General features: G+C 47.5%; 1 protein-coding gene across 1 annotated transcript in view; it reads right to left on the bottom strand.

Annotated features, from left to right (window-relative positions):
• Positions 1-18,432, bottom strand: part of LOC135826984 (uncharacterized) — a 178,033-nt gene that overhangs the window by 12,187 nt on the left and 147,414 nt on the right. The window contains exons 14-18 of the mRNA XM_065339506.1: positions 17,598-17,824; positions 11,852-12,058; positions 7,478-8,578; positions 6,598-6,775; positions 6,214-6,274 (exon numbers count right to left, since the gene is read on the bottom strand). Of these exons, the coding sequence (XP_065195578.1) occupies positions 6,214-6,274; positions 6,598-6,775; positions 7,478-8,578; positions 11,852-12,058; positions 17,598-17,824 (1,774 nt within the window). The remainder of the gene's footprint in view (positions 1-6,213; positions 6,275-6,597; positions 6,776-7,477; positions 8,579-11,851; positions 12,059-17,597; positions 17,825-18,432) is intronic.

The following is an 18,432-nucleotide window of genomic DNA, read 5'->3' as shown; positions in this document are numbered from 1 at the left end:
ATACTTGCACACACATGTAGATGCCCATATTGCTGGCCGCACTCCTGAGCGCATTCCTGCTCACACTCTTGCCAACTCCTGCCCACACTCATGTATGCACACTTTGCCCACACTCCCCTGCCCACACTCCCCCCCCCCCCTGCCCACACTTCTATGCCCACACTCCCCTGCCCACACTTCTCTACCCAATCTTCTCTACCCACACTCCCTTGCTCACATTCGCCTGCCCACATTTCTCTGCCCACACTCCCCTGCCCACACTTCTCTGCCCACACTCTCTGCCCACACTCCCCTGCCCACACTTCTCTACCCACTCTTCTCTACCATGGCTCCGGGTTCACGGATGTGTGTTTACTGGCTGACATTATGCCATCCTTGGTTAGTGCACCCACACAGTCACTGGCCACAGTGTGAGCGGACCTAGCTTCCCCAGGAGACCCCCTTTCAGAAGAACAGTGTACACTCTGCCCACACTCCCCTGCCCACACTCCCATGCTCACACTCCCCTGCCCACACTCCCCTGCCCTCACTCCCATGCCCACACTCCCCTGCCCACACTCCCCTGCCCACACTTCCCTGCCCATACTTCTCTGCGCGCATTCCTGATCAAACTCCTGCCCACACTCTCCTGCCCACCCTTCTCTGCCCACACTCCCTGCCCTCTTTTCTCTGCCCACACTTCTCTGCCCACACTCCCTGCCCATACTCCCCTGCCCACACGTCTCTGCGCGTATTCCTGATCACACTCCTACCCACACTCCTGCCCACCCTCCTGCCAGCCTTTATGAACATGCTCATACTCCTCCCCTCACTTCTCTGCTCGCATTCTTGATCACACTCCTGCCAGCCTTTATGAACATGCTCATACTCCTCCCCTCACTTCTCTGCTCGCATTCTTCATCACACTCCTGCCAGCCTTTCTGAATACGCTCATACTCCTCCCCTCACTTCTCTGCTCGCATTCTTGATCACACTCCTGCCCACACGCCTGCCACCACTCCTTCCCACAAGCGCGCGAAGGACTAAAGGGACCGTCACTTAATTTTTGCCGACTACCCGCCAAAAAATCTTTTCGTTTCACGTGTCAGACACGTCCGCGTGCGCCTACGATCACGATTAGCGACTACGTAGTCGACTCGCTACCTTTCACGTCAAGCAATCTGTTCACGCCACATGGCTGGATATCGATACTAGTTCGTCCACCAACAATTGAAATTAATGTTTCTCACTTGAACACTCTGTAGAGCTGCCGCTGTCGTGACAAGGCCGTGTATACTCCAAATCTACATGTAGGATGAAGAGTAACAGTTAATACTGTTGATAATGCTGATAATGAAGTTTGCTCCACAATCGCTCAGAATGCTAATGTGTGTCCATGGAGTACTAAAACGCCCAACGTGGATGAGACGGACAACAGCAGCGGCTAGAGCGTTCTCCTTCCTCGGTGAACACTGCTACAAGACACTATGCTTGATGATTCACCAAACACCAAGTCACCATCGTTGGGGGCCAATTCAGTAGTTTTCCGGCACCAGCGAGTTGTTCGTCCAGCAACTAACTTTGAGTCTTTCTTCAACACTTCGTAGAGCAGCCGCGCAAGGCATTTCCTTCACGTTAGGGTAGCGATCCTTCCTAGATGCTATCGCCATTCATTGTTACTTTTTACTACTGTACAATGACACTCCAGTAGTGTTTCTCCGAAAATAAAATCAACTGCCATTACTGAGTAAAGAGTCGGTACTCTCACAACAGACTCAGTAGCAGCTCGGCCTAGCGCCTAGCTGGACTTGTAAAAATTAATAATTATTTTGCAATTCTTCAATCATATATTGTTTGCTTGTACGCGCTATCGATATCCAGCCACGTGGCGTGAACAGATTGCTTGACGTGAAAGGTAGCGAGTCGACTACGTAGTCGCTAGTCGTGATCGTAGGCGCACACGGACATGTCTGACACGTGAAACGAAAAGATTTTTTTGGCGGGTAGTCGGCAAAAATTAAGTGACGGTCCCTTTAGTCCTTTGCAGCGCCACTCCCTCCCACGCTGCTCAGTCCTGCCCCCACTCCTCACTACTACCTACACTACTGCCTACACTACTGCCTACACTACTGCCTACACTACTGCCTACACTACTGCCTACACTTCTGCCTACACTACTGCCTACACTACTGCCTACACTACTGCCTACACTACTGCCTACACTACTGCCTGCACTACTGCCTACACTACTGCCTACACTACTGCCTACACTACTGCCTGCACTACTGCCCACACTACTGCCTGCACTACTGCCTACACTACTGCCTACACTACTGCCTACACTACTGCCTACACTACTGCCTGCACTACTGCCTACACTACTGCCTACACTACTGCCTACACTACTGCCTACACTACTGCCTACACTACTGCCTACACTTCTGCCTGCACTACTGCCTGCACCACTGCCTACACTTCTGCACGCAGTTCTCTTTACACATTTTACCCAGGCGCGTAGCACCGCCGTTGGCGGTGGTCCGGCCAGGGGGGGGGGATCTCCCCACGGAAATATTTTGAAATTAGGGTGCAAAATCCTGCATTCTGGGCACTTTTGGCATTGTTTTACTATTTCCAAGAAAACAACTATGGACAGTATTTAAAGCCTGTTATCTCATCCACCATTGAATAGGTGTACAAAAACTCTCAGCAAAACTAGCGAGGAAAAGAAATGCAGGCAAGAAATAATAATATGTGACAGATGGCGTACAATATGCATTGAAACAATAAGTATAATAATTATTACTGTGCATGGTCCCGTTGCTGTGTACGAAAGCCAAAGCCGGGGAAATAAGACAAGAAGAGCAATCACAGGCAAACTGCTAGCTGGGTTACTTAGCTGCAAGATCAGCATCCGTAAATGTGCCAAATATTGAGCGGCGGTGATCACTGCTGGTGACATCGACAAAGGCATTGCCCAACTACACCACAGACAGTGCATCTGTCCTGTTCTTGTGCATCTGGAGGAGCATGACTGAATTTAACCGACTCTGGCCCATTGTGGAGCGGAGATAGGTCTTGATTCTCCGCATTGCTGAGAAGGATCTCTCGCGGATGGCGTTGGTAGCTGGGCTTACCAGAATCAAGCGCACTCAGCTTCACAACTTCAGACAGAAGCTGCCTCTGAGAGGTGGAGTAGCCCCGCAAGAACTTCAGCACAGACCTAAACGTGACATCGTCATCAGAGGACAGCTGCGTCTGAAGGAGGGAAAAGTGGGTCAGAAGGAGGTTGGAGTCGAGATCCTCGCCGTACAACTCTGTCACTGCCTTGAACTCGTCTGCAGCGTCAACCCCTTTGGCACTCTTCAAGAGAAGGTTCTCCAACTGCGTGTATATGGCGAAGCCCTTCTGATTAAACCGGGTCTGGATGGAGGACTTGGCACTGTCAAGCACTTCATAATACAGCTGCCGATAGCGGCCTTCCGGGGAGCTGGGGTGGTATGCTGGCTCATCTCCACCTTCATACCTCTGTGGACGTTTGCGTTTGCGAGGGAACTGCGGTTCAGAGACATCAAACTGGTGACTTTTTGCCACAGTAGCCTCCCAGAACATTGAGAATGAATTCTCTGTGCGCATCTTTGTGATTGTGTTCACCGTCAAACGTGCCATTTTCTGGGCTTCGGCAGCAGACATTGTTGAACTCTGGAGGGAAACAGAGAGGTTGTTACCATGTGCCAGGACAAGACGGGCCAAACTGATTCCAAAGAAGAAGTTGAAAGTCTCCATTTGAGCTTTCACTCCGATTACCCGAGCACGCACGTCGGGGTCCACACTCCCAGCCAGAACTTCATCCCACAGTTCTTGCAAGACCAGATAGTTATCCAGGATGCTTTGCAGACTCTTGCCACCCACTGTCCAGCGGGTCGGGCACAGCACACGGAATCCTGGTGTGTTGGGCGAGATCTCACCCTTCAGGACGTCAAATCGGGCATTCCGTTTTTGCGAGTACTTAATTAACTTGCTGATCTCGCTGGTGACATCGATGGAATCTCTGGTCAGCACAGTCGTCTTGATGGTGTCGCACATTGCCAGGTTCAGAGAGTGCCTGTAGCAGTGCACAAAAAGAGCCCTTGGCTCTTCATCTCCCAACTGCTTCGCGACACCAGATCTGTGGCCAGCCATATTTGAGGCACCGTCGTAGCATTGGCCTTGGCAACGGTTGAGTTGAAGGTTGAGTCGCAGCATGCAGTCCCGGATAGCCGCAACGATCGTATCTGCAGATATGTTGTCAATCTGGCACAAACCAACGAAATCTTCATGAGCTTCCAACTCCTGGTCAACCCACGGGAAGCACAACACCAGCTGTTCCTTGTTAGATACGTCTGCGCACTCATCGGCCATTACGCTGAACACCTCAGCAGTATGGATGGAATTGGCCACATTCCGGAGTATGCTATGCGACATTAGCTGAAGGATTTCGTTCTGGATTTCGGGAGAGCAGTACTTATCCACTCGTCGCTCCAGCCAAGCACGCAACTCGGGAGTATGTAGCTTCTGTAGTTGCAGCAGTTGCATAAAGTTCGACTCTGCATCGCCGTGGCAACGCAAGGGAAGACCTTGGCAACCCAAAAACTTCATGTTCTGTAGGATGCTGGCGAACATTCGCTGATTGAGGGCTTTCTCCTTGGCATGGGCTTGACTTAGCGCCTCACCAACGTCCGCGACAGTCTGCGGTAGCACAAGCATCACCTGGACAGCGTCGATATGACACAGCGACTTTTCGTGCCGGCGGAACCCCTCCGTGGCATCTTTGCTGATCAGCAAAGGAGCACAAATGGCAGGTCACAGAATCCGTCGACTCGTTGTAATGCAATCAGTTGAATTTATCGAACCAAGCTGGTTGAAACGGACTCTCAACGATCGATGTTCGCCCGAAACTTCGCTTTGGAAAAGCAAAGTTCCGAGGCTGATGAGCCTCCATGGTGTCCACACAAGCAGCAATCAGAGAGGAAAAAGACACACAACTATGATAATTCTTTGGAAAAAGTGGAACACAAAAAGCAGCGGATCAGCGAAGGCGTGCAAGCGAAAAGCGTCCGGGGATGCGCATCACACAGTGTACATGGTTGTAGGCCATACCGGTAGCCCTATATGCACGTACACTCGCATGTGTTACGCGTGAGGCTCCCTGGTGCAAGCCAGGAAGTCGTACGACCCCCTACGACTCCCTGGTGTAGACCATGCAGCCTTGCAGGGCCTTCAAAAAAACGTGGTCGGGCGAAAAAGTGGTCATGTCATTAAGCAAGCAGTGTAGGGAAATTATTGCCACTGCCTACTGACCAGTACTTTGGCCGAGTGGTTGTGGGCTTGCCTGCAAATCGCAAGGGTCTGAGTTCAAGACCAGTGCTGACACCAGTGAGCGTGTACTTTGTTAACAAATGCTGTGATGCAAGCGTGAAGCACTTTACATGCAGTTAACTGCTCTGACATCCACTGTCAACTGTGTACTCACTACACTGTATTCGTAGTGAGGGTAACATAGATGCAGCTAACGAGGTTTGCACCTTGTCAGGCATTGCTTGTGATACTAAGTTACCCTCGCTGTCACGTGCTACATCTGCCACCCTGGTATCTCAGGCATGGTGGTGGCCTTGTACAAGCAAAACTTCCTAAACTGGTTGTGTTTCTCAACACAATTGCATAGCCGGTTTGGTTGTGTATCTGCGATCTTTACTTTCTTCTGCTTATGTACTTCAAATAGGGAAGGGTGTTTTAAATAGGATCTGGGAACTACACAGCTCAATAAGACCTTTCTGCTTTCTAGGGATGACGACACTGCCACATGAAAATACCACATGAAAAGACTACATGAAAAGAGCACATGCAAAGGCGTCAGATGCCGCTTTTTTACGGATGGAGAGGAAAATTCAGATCCACCAATTTCAGTATTTTGGCAAAGGTGAAAACCCACTTTCTGCATCAATGTTGCTCTGTTTTCCAGACCTCGTGTTCCCAACTCACTGTGGTGTACAGCACAGCTGAAGCAATCCTCTTCAAGTCAGGACTTGATCATGATACTTATACCTGTCATTGCACAATCACGGTCTGAGATCTCACTCAATGGGCCGGCCTGACTCATTATGTTGGAAATGGTGCAGTACATTTCACTGAACTTTACACAGGACTGATTCAACGGTTCTATACTTCATTGTAGAGCAATTCATGAGTAGAACTTACAGTGGTGAAGTGGATAGGAAAACACCACAGCTTCCATCAGCAGCGTGATGCTCAGCATGGCCTGATACATTCAACAGGAAAAAACAGAAAACAGATTTTAAAACTATCCCTTTCTCTGTGCAGAAGTATTCGATTATAGGAATGAGTATCAAATCATCAAGGTTAGCATAACACACATACCTAACCAGTCATGTGTGCATTATCCACAGACAAAATATTCTCTTTTTTCGTATAGAATCCCATGCAAATAGAAGTTCTCTTTGAGACCTGAGCAAGCCCATAGATCAAGTTGTGTTGCAAGATAGTGTGAAGTAGACATTTGCACTCAAGTAAACTTCAGCATACAAGGAGCACACATGGTGTTTTGAGCACATTCAACTTTACCAGCATCATCTTGGCGAGCGGCAGTGGACTGACTGGCTTGATCAGAGTGTGACTGGCTACCAGAAGGAATGCTCTCTGCCGAGTCTGATTGAACAGCGGAGGAAGTAGCTCCGGCGGAGACTGGCTGGACGGCTTGCACCCGACGCTTCCGGAATATGTCCGGGAAATCGGTGGCCAGCTGCAGTGTGGAGAGTAACAAATATACAAACAAGCAACAAACATGGCTCTGATATCAACATCAGCTAGTGTCAATATCATCCACACCACTGAGAGTCAAATGAACGAGAGGTACACGGCCGAGAATACATTGTGCATTGCGTAATGGTAGGTGACAGATGTTTTGTTGAGTAAAATGTTAGAACAACTTGCATACATCAACAGAGAGACATAGGCAGAGAGGGGGGGGGAGAGAAGTGGAGAGAGACTGAGAGAGAGAGAGAGAGAGAGAGAGAGAGAGAGAGAGAGAGAGCGAGAGAGAGAGAGAGAGAGAGAGAGAGAGACAGAGAAAGAGAGCGAGAGAGAGCGAGAGAGAAAGAGAAAGAGAAAGAGAAAGAGAGAGAGAGAGAGAGAGAGAGAGTAAGAGAGAGAGAGAGAGAGAGCGAGAGAGAGAGCGAGAGAGAAAGAGAAAGAGAAAGAGAGAGAGAGAGAGAGAGAGAGAGAGAGAGAGGGAGAGAGAGAAAGAAAGAGAGCGAGAGCGAGAGAGGTAGAGAGAGAGAGAGAGAGAGAGAGAGAGAGAGAGAGAGAGAGAGAGAGAGAGAGAGAGAGAGAGAGAGAGAGAGAGAGAGAGAGAGAGAGAGAGAGAGAGAGAGAGAAAGAGAGAGAGAGGGAGAGAGAGCGAGACTGAGAGAGAGGGGCATACGCAACAGGCCATCACACTCACCAGTTCTTCATGCTGCCGTAGCACCTTGCAGATCTTTGCAAAGCGCTTGGCGTTCGGTGATTTCACTAGCAACTGGTGAAGCTTGGTGGAGGTGTGATGGTAGTCGGTAACTGCCCAGCTGTGGACCAATGCTGCTGCAGCGTGTAGATGATTACTGTGCACACGTGATGAAGATGGTGATGTAAGGCCCAGGCAGGTGGCTAGTGCAGGCAGGTCGGACTCACCAAGGCTTTCTCGGATGGACTCGAAGGACTGTGCAGAGAGCAGTGAAGCATGGTTGACCGGCCATTCGAGAAGAAGCGGGGCACGATCAACGTAACGTTGGCTAGTGGAGAGATGAACCTTTGTTGCTACGGATGATCGGACTTCCTCTGCATCGTACACAGCGAAATCAAACTTGTCGCTTGGCTCGTGGAGGTGCTGACGAATCGATTCAGAGCTGATGATGCTTGTGGAGTAGGTAGTGCCCGGGCTATACTGTGCTGCGAGGTCACCAAACACCTTGCGCAACAGAGCCAGCAGACAATAGCCATCTAGCGAATCTTCAACGGGAGCATGGACAACAGCGACAGCTTGGCGCAGGCTGTCCGTGACGGAGATGCAACCACGGGCTGTAGAATGGACTGGAGCCACTACCACCAGATTCTTCCAGAGCTCAGCAGGAATGCCGTGAAGCTCGTGGAAATAGGCATACAGCTCTGTCTGCAGCCTGATAACTAGAGCAGTGGAGAAGCAGTGCTGAGTCGTGAAAGAGACTCCTGCGCACGCCGACTGAGATGATGAATTTTTCTTGGCCAGTGAGCCGAGGCAGTTGTCTGCGGTCGGAAGACGGCTGGGTGCCAGGATCCTTTCTTTCTCCTGCAGCAACACACCTAGTTGTATCACCATCTGCAGCAGCAGAGGGCCCTGACCTTCTGCTCCCTCGCAGCTGTTAAGCTTGCCAAGGACTTCCTGGACCTTCGCAACACCATCTATGAAGTGCAGCATATCTTCGTCATCAAGCCCAGGTGGTGCGAAGATGAGACCAATGACCTTGGAGAGCAGCCAGTTGGGTCGGTTAACAATGATGTCGTCCAGCTCAGGGGATGAGAAAGAAACAATCTAGAAACAAAAACACGATATGCAAACCCATACACACAGCAACACACATAGTTGTAAGCCAATGCACTGTACATGCCCAAATATGGATGCAAACACATTCCACACGCATGCGCAGACAGAAGGATAGTAAAAAGGCCAAATACCTCCAAAATAAAACATAACAAAGCAAGTCAACCAGCCAATCCTCGACGTGTCATGACAGCACACTTTGCCTGACCCCACATTGAGAGACAATGCGAAACTGTTAAATGAACCATCCTAAGTTTTAAAGAAATGGATGTAAGGGACACGGGTAGAGATGCCCTGGCTTGAGTTGCGCGGAAATCAGTGACGTATCCTCTCATGGACACAAATACTACCCTCTGGTGCCAGCCAAAGCAGGACTATGCAGCACATCCTAATAGAAACTCACTGTTGAAGATCAATCCATCAAAGGTGTAAAGCACAATGCACCCGTTGTCAATCATTTCTTTATCAGCCTAAAGCCAGCAATCTGTAGGTGATATCCCCTGCTGTCAAGCCCCAGCTAGCCATACTGTGCACAGCAACACACTAAACCTGTCCCACAATTTTCACATCACCTTGAAGTTTCCAGCAGCCTTACACTTACTAGTATCGGTGTATAGCTGGTCTACCACTGAATAATAGATCATAAACTACAGCTAATGGCAGGATGGGCATCGTAATGTTCTAGATATGGGCTTTAAAAGAAGTAGGAACAAATCAAACCGGTTGCATCTTTCCCTCAAACCAACGAATAAGAACAAATCTAGTTTAGGGGTGGTTGCAAACGTTTTTTTGTTGTTCCTGAGACGAGCATCATTCGTTGGAGGGGTTGGAGGGGGGGGGGCAAAAATCGCAAGTCGACCTACACTAGGGTCAATTCATCGGAAACCGTCCCGCTGGCTTTTGAAAGTTCGATCTGGGCCGAATTGAGGATCAAAACCCACTTTAAATCTCAAGAATCTCGTTCTTGGTTTGGGATTTGCTCTCCACATATTTTGCAATGGCATACCTGTCCAAATTTTGTAAACCTGGTTGAATTTCTATTTATGGTTACGAGTTAAGACACTTTCTGATTGTATAAAGTATCCTGTTACAGTGATGGAGAGTTACTCTCGTATCCATAATGTCTTTTTCCTTTCTACATTTATTTATGGCTCAACATCCGAGTTTCAAATTGCATACCTGATCAGCCGTCAAGAACCGTACGGCGAAACGTACGTCGTATGAAACAACTTGTTTTGTAGTCAACTAGTCCATCACAATGTCATGCATGAGGAGTACTGTAGGAGTTTGGCTTTCGGCTTGTACAATTCGTTTTCGCAAAGCTTCCCATTTCTTTACTTATCTTTGATATTTATGACCCACCCAAGTTGGGTGGTGTGCTGCTTTGCGGCTTCGAATTGTAGTTAGACCGCTTTGTCAAATATCGTACTGGTCTCGTCATCGTCCAGTAACAATCGACATTCTTTGTTCCGTTGGGACTGTAGCTTTTGCTCGTTTTCATTCCGCTTGCCTTCCCCTCTTTGGTCTTTTCGTAACCTTGAACCTTCCAAGTTGGAAGGCTGTAGGTTAGCGCTACGGAGATGTGTTGAAGCTAGGTGTCAGGACGTCGAATGTCTCAGTACTCTGTCAGTTTTGTGCCTAGTTATTGCACTTTCTGACTGTATGAAGTATCATGTTACAGTGATGGAGAGTTACTCTTAACTCGTATCTATAATGTCTTTTCCTTTCTACTTTTATTTATGGCTCAACATCCGAGTTTCTAATTTATATTTCCCTGTTCTTGGGCTTTTCTGCCCTCAAATGTGGCAAGAAGTTATTGCACGGGTCACACGATGCAGGATGTACTGTTTTCCTGATATCTACAACTATGTGTGGGAGACACTATAGTCCATTTCAAAAAGATTAGCAATCAGGTTTTGGTCTTAAAAAGTATGAAGATAAGGGAAAATTGGACAACAAAGTACATAGAATGGCTTGTTAGGACACGGCAAATTGTTCTGTGAAGGTTTCGGAACAATTGGACCAGCCGTTTAGGAGTTAGAATTTCGGCCAGGTTTCCGGCCATTTCCCATGGTTTACAATTTGCCGTGGATGTCAGTATCGATTTTTTTTATCAAAACCCACGATTTATCCTTTCCTTTTTGGCCTTGTGGTTATGAATGCTGTCTGCTGACCATGAAGTTGTGAGTTCAAATCCCAAACTATCTTCAAGTCAAACTTTTTTTCATTGTTTTGGTGATCACGCTGGTACAAAAAGTACAAGCCAAAGAAGGTGGCTGCGCCTAAAGGCAAACGACTTGTTGTTGTTGGAACACGCGTTTCCTGCCGAACTTACTGACACTTGACTGGTTCACGCCATGTGAACACACCCACAACACTGAAACAGTGTGAGTGAACACGGAAGTCATTGCGCTGTAGCTATGTGTTGTTGAATATAACAGCACATCGATCGATCGATTTCTCTTTGAGAATTGTTTTAGTATTTCAAGATCGCCAATTTATTTGAATTTAGGAGTCAACGCCGTCTTCTATCAGCTTTCACAGGCGTCTGCTTTTCTCAAAATGTCGTCAAAGTCACACGGATAGCTTTGCCAAGTCATGGCCTTGGGAATGAGCCCGCTGTGTCGATGTCGTTTTCGTCACATCGTGAGAGCAAATTGCATCGCAGCTCAAAGAAATTGGGCATGAAGCGAATTGGGACCCATCCCGCTCGTCAACATTTACCACACTTTCGACATGTCCTCTCTGACTCCATATCGAGACGAGGAAGAACTCGTCTGTTGTAAACCAGACGTACATGTACCGACTTGAGTGAGTTGTTATTTTTCATGCTTTCGCGCGGATTATTTCTTCGAGTTCACAGTGAGTTTTTCCAGCCAGCTCTCGAGCGCGCATACGGTAAGACGGCAAACTCCCCGGGCGATCGCCAGGATTGCTAATCTTTTTGAAACTGACTGTAAAAAGGTAGGGTGCCAGTTTCCAATAATTCTAGAAAAAATCACAAGTCAACCGATACTATACATATGTACATGAGTACATATACATGCATGCAATTTTCATCATCCAGCATAGCAAGCTGCGTTTGTTTCATAGGGAGTGGAGGGTGTGCGAGTAAGAAATGAGCGATGTTCATTTCAGGGATGATAAAACACTTTTGCGACGACCCCTTACAGATGTACATGACACATATGACGTACATCATAACATGAAATACATCTACTGCAAGTAAATTGAAATTACTCAATCTGCAGAGTATGTACATACCAGCCCATACGCATTGAGGATCTTGCGATATCGACGGATTTGTTCGGTGTAGATGCTGTCTTCATCGTCATCATACTCTACGTGGCTAGCAGCATAAAGCTGTCGAGAGAACTCCCGACTTGTTGAGAATGGCTCTCGGATGTTGTCATGCAGTTTTGCCAGTACTTCCTCTGCCTGCTCGAGCACTTTGGGTTGCTTGCAAGATTTCTGAACATGCACATCAACACAGTGGGTAAAGTACACTCTGTTCACAAACATGATTAAACATTTTATCGTTAATGATGTATGTATACGTCACTGAGAACGAACCCAATCCACTAATGACGTACTTCCTCCGTAAGCGAAACTTCATTGCATATTTACAGTTCAGTATAAAGCTTTCTATGGCTACAAACACACTTTGAAAAGTGGAAAACACAGCAGCATATGAGGGATTAGTTATTTGCAGATGTCATACAGCTCGTTTCAAAGCAGTCTAGCTTCACTCTTCGTCTGAATCTCATGACGACTCCAGTAAGATATCTTGTCTGCATCCCCGCTGACTTTCGTTTTTCTTCCGCAGCCTTTACAAGTTGCCAAAACACTAGAAATCGCCAAGTTCTTTGCCAGAACTGTGAGCTTGACGACCTCCACAGTGGCGCTGGTAGTTGTTGTCTCTGCCACTCTCCAGAATGCCGTGATGGAAAGAGGCATACAGACACAGCCAAACGCTCCTCATCTTGGCAACGGGGTATTCGTGCCAACATGTTTCCACAGCTTGCAGAAGCTTCTTTCTGGTTTCTAGTTGAGATTGGGACTTTGAGTCGGCTGAATGGCAACCCGAATGTCAAACCCTTTTGCTTTCCCCTGCGCTGCTAACACACGTGCATTGATTTGGGCTGCGTGCGGACGTGCACCATCGTGCTGGTACGGCATGCAGTGGCTGGCCGAATTCTTCGAGCAGCGCATCTTTTAAACTGTTTCTCATTTTCGCACTTCGGTGTCGTCTGGGCCTGGATAGGGTTGTGTTCTGGTGCCGATTTTCGAATGGGACACCACACATATATGTATATTATATCGAGCCTGATTGGAAATTTGTATTTTCATTGCTATTAGGTTCGGCCTCATTTCCTCTGTGCTGCGTTGATGAGTTCACAAAGAACGAAACAGCATGCTGTCCGCAGATTGAGCATTTCGCTCCTGCTCTTGTAGTAGTTGAGCACTCTCATGTGGGGTAGTGCCTTTGCTGTTTGCATTGCGCAGAGCTCACTGACTTGTCAGTTTGAGCACTCTGGCAAGGTACGTTCGGGCCTGATTGGAATTTTTTTATTTTCATTGCTATCAGGTTCAGCCTCATTTCCTCTGGGCTGCGCTGATGAGTTCACAAAGAACGAAACAGCATGCTGTCCGCAGATTAAGTGTATAATGTATTTTATACTTTTGTCGTAGTCCGGCGGCCCGGAGTTAGGCCCCGGAGCCGCGGCACCAACATGACTAATCTACAACTATCCCATTACAGGCCGTGCAGTGGTGGCCGTAACTACAATTACATTATTAAACATACCGACACCACATACACTCGCACATCAGACATATTTAGCCATGTTAGGGTCACACCACACCTAGACATACACTCACTCGCCGCGCCATGCCCTCACATATACAGCACCCGCATTCACATACTTACACACATAAACACACACACACACACACACACACACACACACGCTTATACTTTCACATCGAGACTCACATCTTGCGGTCAGACATAATATCAAACGATACTTATCAAAACGAGAGGAGAGAAAGTCGTGACTTGCCGTAAAGACCAAGTTGCTAGAGAGAGAGAGAAGGAAAGTCAACGCAATAGTATCTAGTTGCGGCCATGGAAGTCCATGGCCACGAGATTGCTGGTCCCGCATGCAATAGCGTATTACCGTAATAAATATGTGTACGAAGAGCGGGAGCCATGTGGGGAAAATAACAGCGTAGACAACATAAGGGAGGCCTCGTGTGAAGATATAAAATAAAGAAGATTATGAACCCGTTTACGGGAGATAGATAAATAATAAAACAACTAAATAAGGCATACTTGTCCCGTAGAGGCCTAAAAGGCACGTGCCAATCGTATGGATACGACATATCCCCCCGCTTACACGGAAAAGAACACGTCCTCGTGTTATAAGTAACGTAATAAATTAAACTAAGATTATGGCTAACAATTTAACTAAACGAGTGCAGGTCACAATTTGAGTTCCGATCAAAAACTGTTCAAAGACTAGCTGTAATATTGGCCACAACCAATCCAGTCAATACCACTGAAATCCTTACTCGTGCCAGACGGGACTCCCAAGCAGCTGAGGTGGATGGCGGGAACGCGGGGTTCGCCTTTCCATCACGTCAACTGGCGGAGCACTGTCGAATACCCGAGCGGTGTCCTCCTCGTCTCGGGCGGCGGCATCAGTGGCATCAGGCTGGTATGGCGCAGTGAACAGGATTCGAACCTGTGCGGGCAAAGCCCAATTGATTTCCAGTATCCTGTTCACTGCGCCAAATGTCGTAGTCCGGCGGCCCGGAGTTAGGCCCCGGAGCCGCGGCACCAACATGACTAATCTACAACTATCCCATTACAGGCCGTGCAGTGGTGGCCGTAACTACAATTACATTATTAAACATACCGACACCACATACACTCGCACATCAGACATATTTAGCCATGTTAGGGTCACACCACACCTAGACATACACTCACTCGCCGCGCCATGCCCTCACATATACAGCACCCGCATTCACATACTTACACACATAAACACACACACACACACACACACACACACACACACACGCTTATACTTTCACATCGAGACTCACATCTTGCGGTCAGACATAATATCAAACGATACTTATCAAAACGAGAGGAGAGAAAGTCGTGACTTGCCGTAAAGACCAAGTTGCGAGAGAGAGAGAGAAGGAAAGTCAACGCAATAGTATCTAGTTGCGGCCATGGAAGTCCATGGCCACGAGATTGCTGGTCCCGCATGCAATAGCGTATTACCGTAATAAATATGTGTACGAAGAGCGGGAGCCATGTGGGGAAAATAACAGCGTAGACAACATAAGGGAGGCCTCGTGTGAAGATATAAAATAAAGAAGATTATGAACCCGTTTACGGGAGATAGATAAATAATAAAACAACTAAATAAGGCATACTTGTCCCGTAGAGGCCTAAAAGGCACGTGCCAATCGTATGGATACGACACTTTCGATTAAGTTTTCCATCAGCCCGATTGGTATTGTTGCTAACGGCTTTTGTTTACGTCACTTCTGTCAGTTAATTGTATTGTATTACTCTTCAGACATCAATCCTGAATGGCGTAAGCGAAAGTGGCGCCCCGCCACCTTCGTGGACGTGCGTTTAATATTAATAATAATGGTAATAATTCAAGGCAAAATGTGTGACCGCTGTACTAAAGGCAGGAAAACATGCAGCATCTGAGGAGATCCTATTGCCTGACTGCTCATCTATCAGGTCGCTACAGCCAGAAGAAACGTACAAATACCACGGTTTCCTTGAAGCTGGAGGTGTTGACCATTCAAATAAGAAGACGAAAATCCTGCAGGAGTAGAAGTGGCGTGTGCGACGAGTACTCCGCGCAGCTCTAAACGGCCACAACATCATCACAGCCATCAACACCTGGATTGTGGCTTTGATATGGTATAGTGCTGCTATCTTGGCATGGATGCAAGACGAGTTGAAATTTGCTGACCGAAGAACGCGCAAGCTTATGACCACCCATGGAGCTCTCCATCCACGCGCTAATGTAGCCAGTATGTACGTCAGTCGCAAGGAGGGTGGACATGGTTTGCAAAATATTCATGATTATGTCACAATGGAGAAAAGCAATCTGCAGCATTATGTGCATCAGTCAGATAAGGAGCTCCTGAAGGTGGCTGCGCCCATTCTGTGGCCACATCTGGATGCCCCACCGGACTCCTCACAGGTAGTGAAGTGTCGCTTCAAAAAGAACACCTCTTGTCGTGGACCCAGAAACCCGTGCGTGGACAGTTTGTCTGGCAAAAAGAAAAACTGACCAAGGAGAACACCTGGAACTGGCTGACAAAGGCTGGTCTCAAGAAGACCACAGAGAGACTGATCACTGCGGCACAAGACTAGGCCTTAGAAACTAACCTGCTCAAGGCCCAAATCTTCTATCAGGGCAAAAGCCCCCTGTGTCGAATGTCTGGGAAGGCAGGCGAGTCGGTTGCCCTTATCCTATGCGAGTGTTCGAAGCTCGCTGGAAGGGATTACTTCGAACATCAAAATCGGCTGGCCTCTCTGGTCCACTGGTCGCTCTGTCGTGTACATGGGATACCATGTGAAGACAAGTACTACAAGCACCACTGTGATCCGGTGCTTGAGCATACCAAGACTAGTGTAACGGTACAAGAGCATCCTGCACCCGAGGATAATGTGCCTGAAGCTAGAGATACTTCAGACTCCAAAATCTCTCCACAGGACAAGAAGATCAAGATTCTGTGGGATTTCACCATCCGGTGCGATCGCTTCACTAAGCACCGACGGCCTGATATTGTTCTGGTTGATGGACCTGCCAAGAAGGCCATGATCATTGACATTGCTGTACCTGGTGTTCCACGCGTATCAAATTCTTGCTCACGAAATCCATCGACTATGGCAAGTTGAGACTCAGATTGTTCCTGTGGTAGTTGGGACTTAGGGCACGTTTCCAAACAGTTGCCAGGATACCTTGACACAATCGGTATCACCAGCTACTGTTCTATGTCTGAATTGCAAAAGAATGCTCTCCTTGGCTCGGCAGCTATCCTGCATAAGGTCCTTGCTTTGTTATGTTCTGGGGTGGGTGGTGGAGTTCTTCCGGTCCTATTTTCCTCCAAACCCTCTCGTGTTTCCTATGACAGATATTTAGAAAAGTGTTGTGTGTTTCTCTCTGTTGTTTACCTACCTTCATATTTAATATCCATATTTATTATGATGCATGGCCCCACCTTTGGCTGCTGGATTCTAGCTCGGTGGGTGCCTATCTCTAGCCTTCGGCCGAGTGCTCATGGATAATTGGATCATTCAAAGGATCAGACGGGGAAGTGAACTGCCTAAAAAGATAAAACATCACCAGACCCCCAGGACCTTGTCCTGGTGGCTGAGTAGATCAGACTCACAGCCACGCGCTCTTGGACCAAAAATCACTTTCGCTCATCCATATTTTCCCTCGTGTCAGGCCATGATCCAGGCACTATCCCTGCAGCTAGCCACTTTCTATGCCGGACATTATTTTGTGAAGGTCATTCTTGGAACATCGTGTAAGGTTGCTTTCCAGTTTGAATAGTTCTTTCATAACCAAATCCATGGCACAATTCACGGGAGAGGTGCAAGTGCGGATGACCACAAATGAATATAAACTCTGTCTAATGCACTGGTGTGCATTGCAGTTCTATCTCTGTCTCTCTTTAACTCCCACTCTCACTCTCTGTCTCCCTAACTCTTTCTCTCCATCGTTCTGTCCATCTTTCTCTTCATCTCTTTCTGCCTTTCTTTCTCTCATTCTCTTCTCTCTGGTTTTTTCTCTTTCTCTTTCTCGTTCTCATTATCTATCTCTATATCCTTCTCCCTCTTTCTCTCCATCTTTCCATCTTTGACTCTCTCTATCACACTTTATCTTTCCTGATCCCTTTACTATCCCCTAGTTTCTCCACTAGTTGTAATTGAAATCTGGTTTACAGTTTTACTTACGCTCAGGATATCTCTGCAGACCTCAGAAAGTTTTACTCTCAAGCGATCGAAGTCGGCGTCATTGACGGTGGCATTGATAGCAAAGCGTCCTCGAAAGTGGAGTTTATCACCAAACTCCTTCTCGACACTACTATAGCTTGTGGCAAGCTTTGCAGCAAGTTTTCCATGATCCTCTCTCTTGATCTCGTCGCGGAAGGTCGCAATGATCATGACATTGAACGGCTGTTCTGTATTTGCAACAACAAGAGATGAGAAACGCAACTAAAAATATATATATATTTGTGGTGAGGAGATTTGAGGAAAGGTGATTTTAAGCAACACACTCTCCGCAATATCATAGTATGCAGCTAACAAATTGGTCAAAAGAGTGTTTTAAAGCAGTTGTGCTCATGCTACTTCAAATGAATTGGCGACCGATAGTACGTACTAGGGTGTTATGAGCAGCCTCGAATATATATCTCGTGAGTGAGGATGGAACCATGCCTGACCTCCATGTGTTCGGTCTCGGGCTGAGAACCTTGGTAATCTACTGGAGAAGTGGCTGCACAGGCCAGGGAGAAGTGTGCGCTGCTGTTTCTGCGACAAATGAAGAAGAAGCAGCTAATGCCGACCAGGCTGATTTAATTATCAGATCACTGAGGAGCAAAGTCTGGAGATGAAGAAGATAGATGCGAGTTCTCTGAATGTTTCCGAAAATCTTGGGCTCCATCGGGCATAGACAATTTTGGTATGGACATATTATATTTCGGACGTTGCTCAATTGGAGAAGAGAGCAGAATATTTGAACCACGGGCACGGCTCTTTCATTCAAGGCTCTCCACACTAAAGGATCTGC

The sequence above is a fragment of the Sycon ciliatum genome, chromosome 11, assembly GCF_964019385.1.
Source record: "Sycon ciliatum chromosome 11, ocSycCili1.1, whole genome shotgun sequence".
NCBI classification, from domain to species: Eukaryota; Metazoa; Porifera; class Calcarea; order Leucosolenida; family Sycettidae; genus Sycon; species Sycon ciliatum.
The sequence above is the reverse complement of the archived record's forward strand: the minus strand, read 5'-3'. Positions and strand labels throughout refer to the sequence as shown.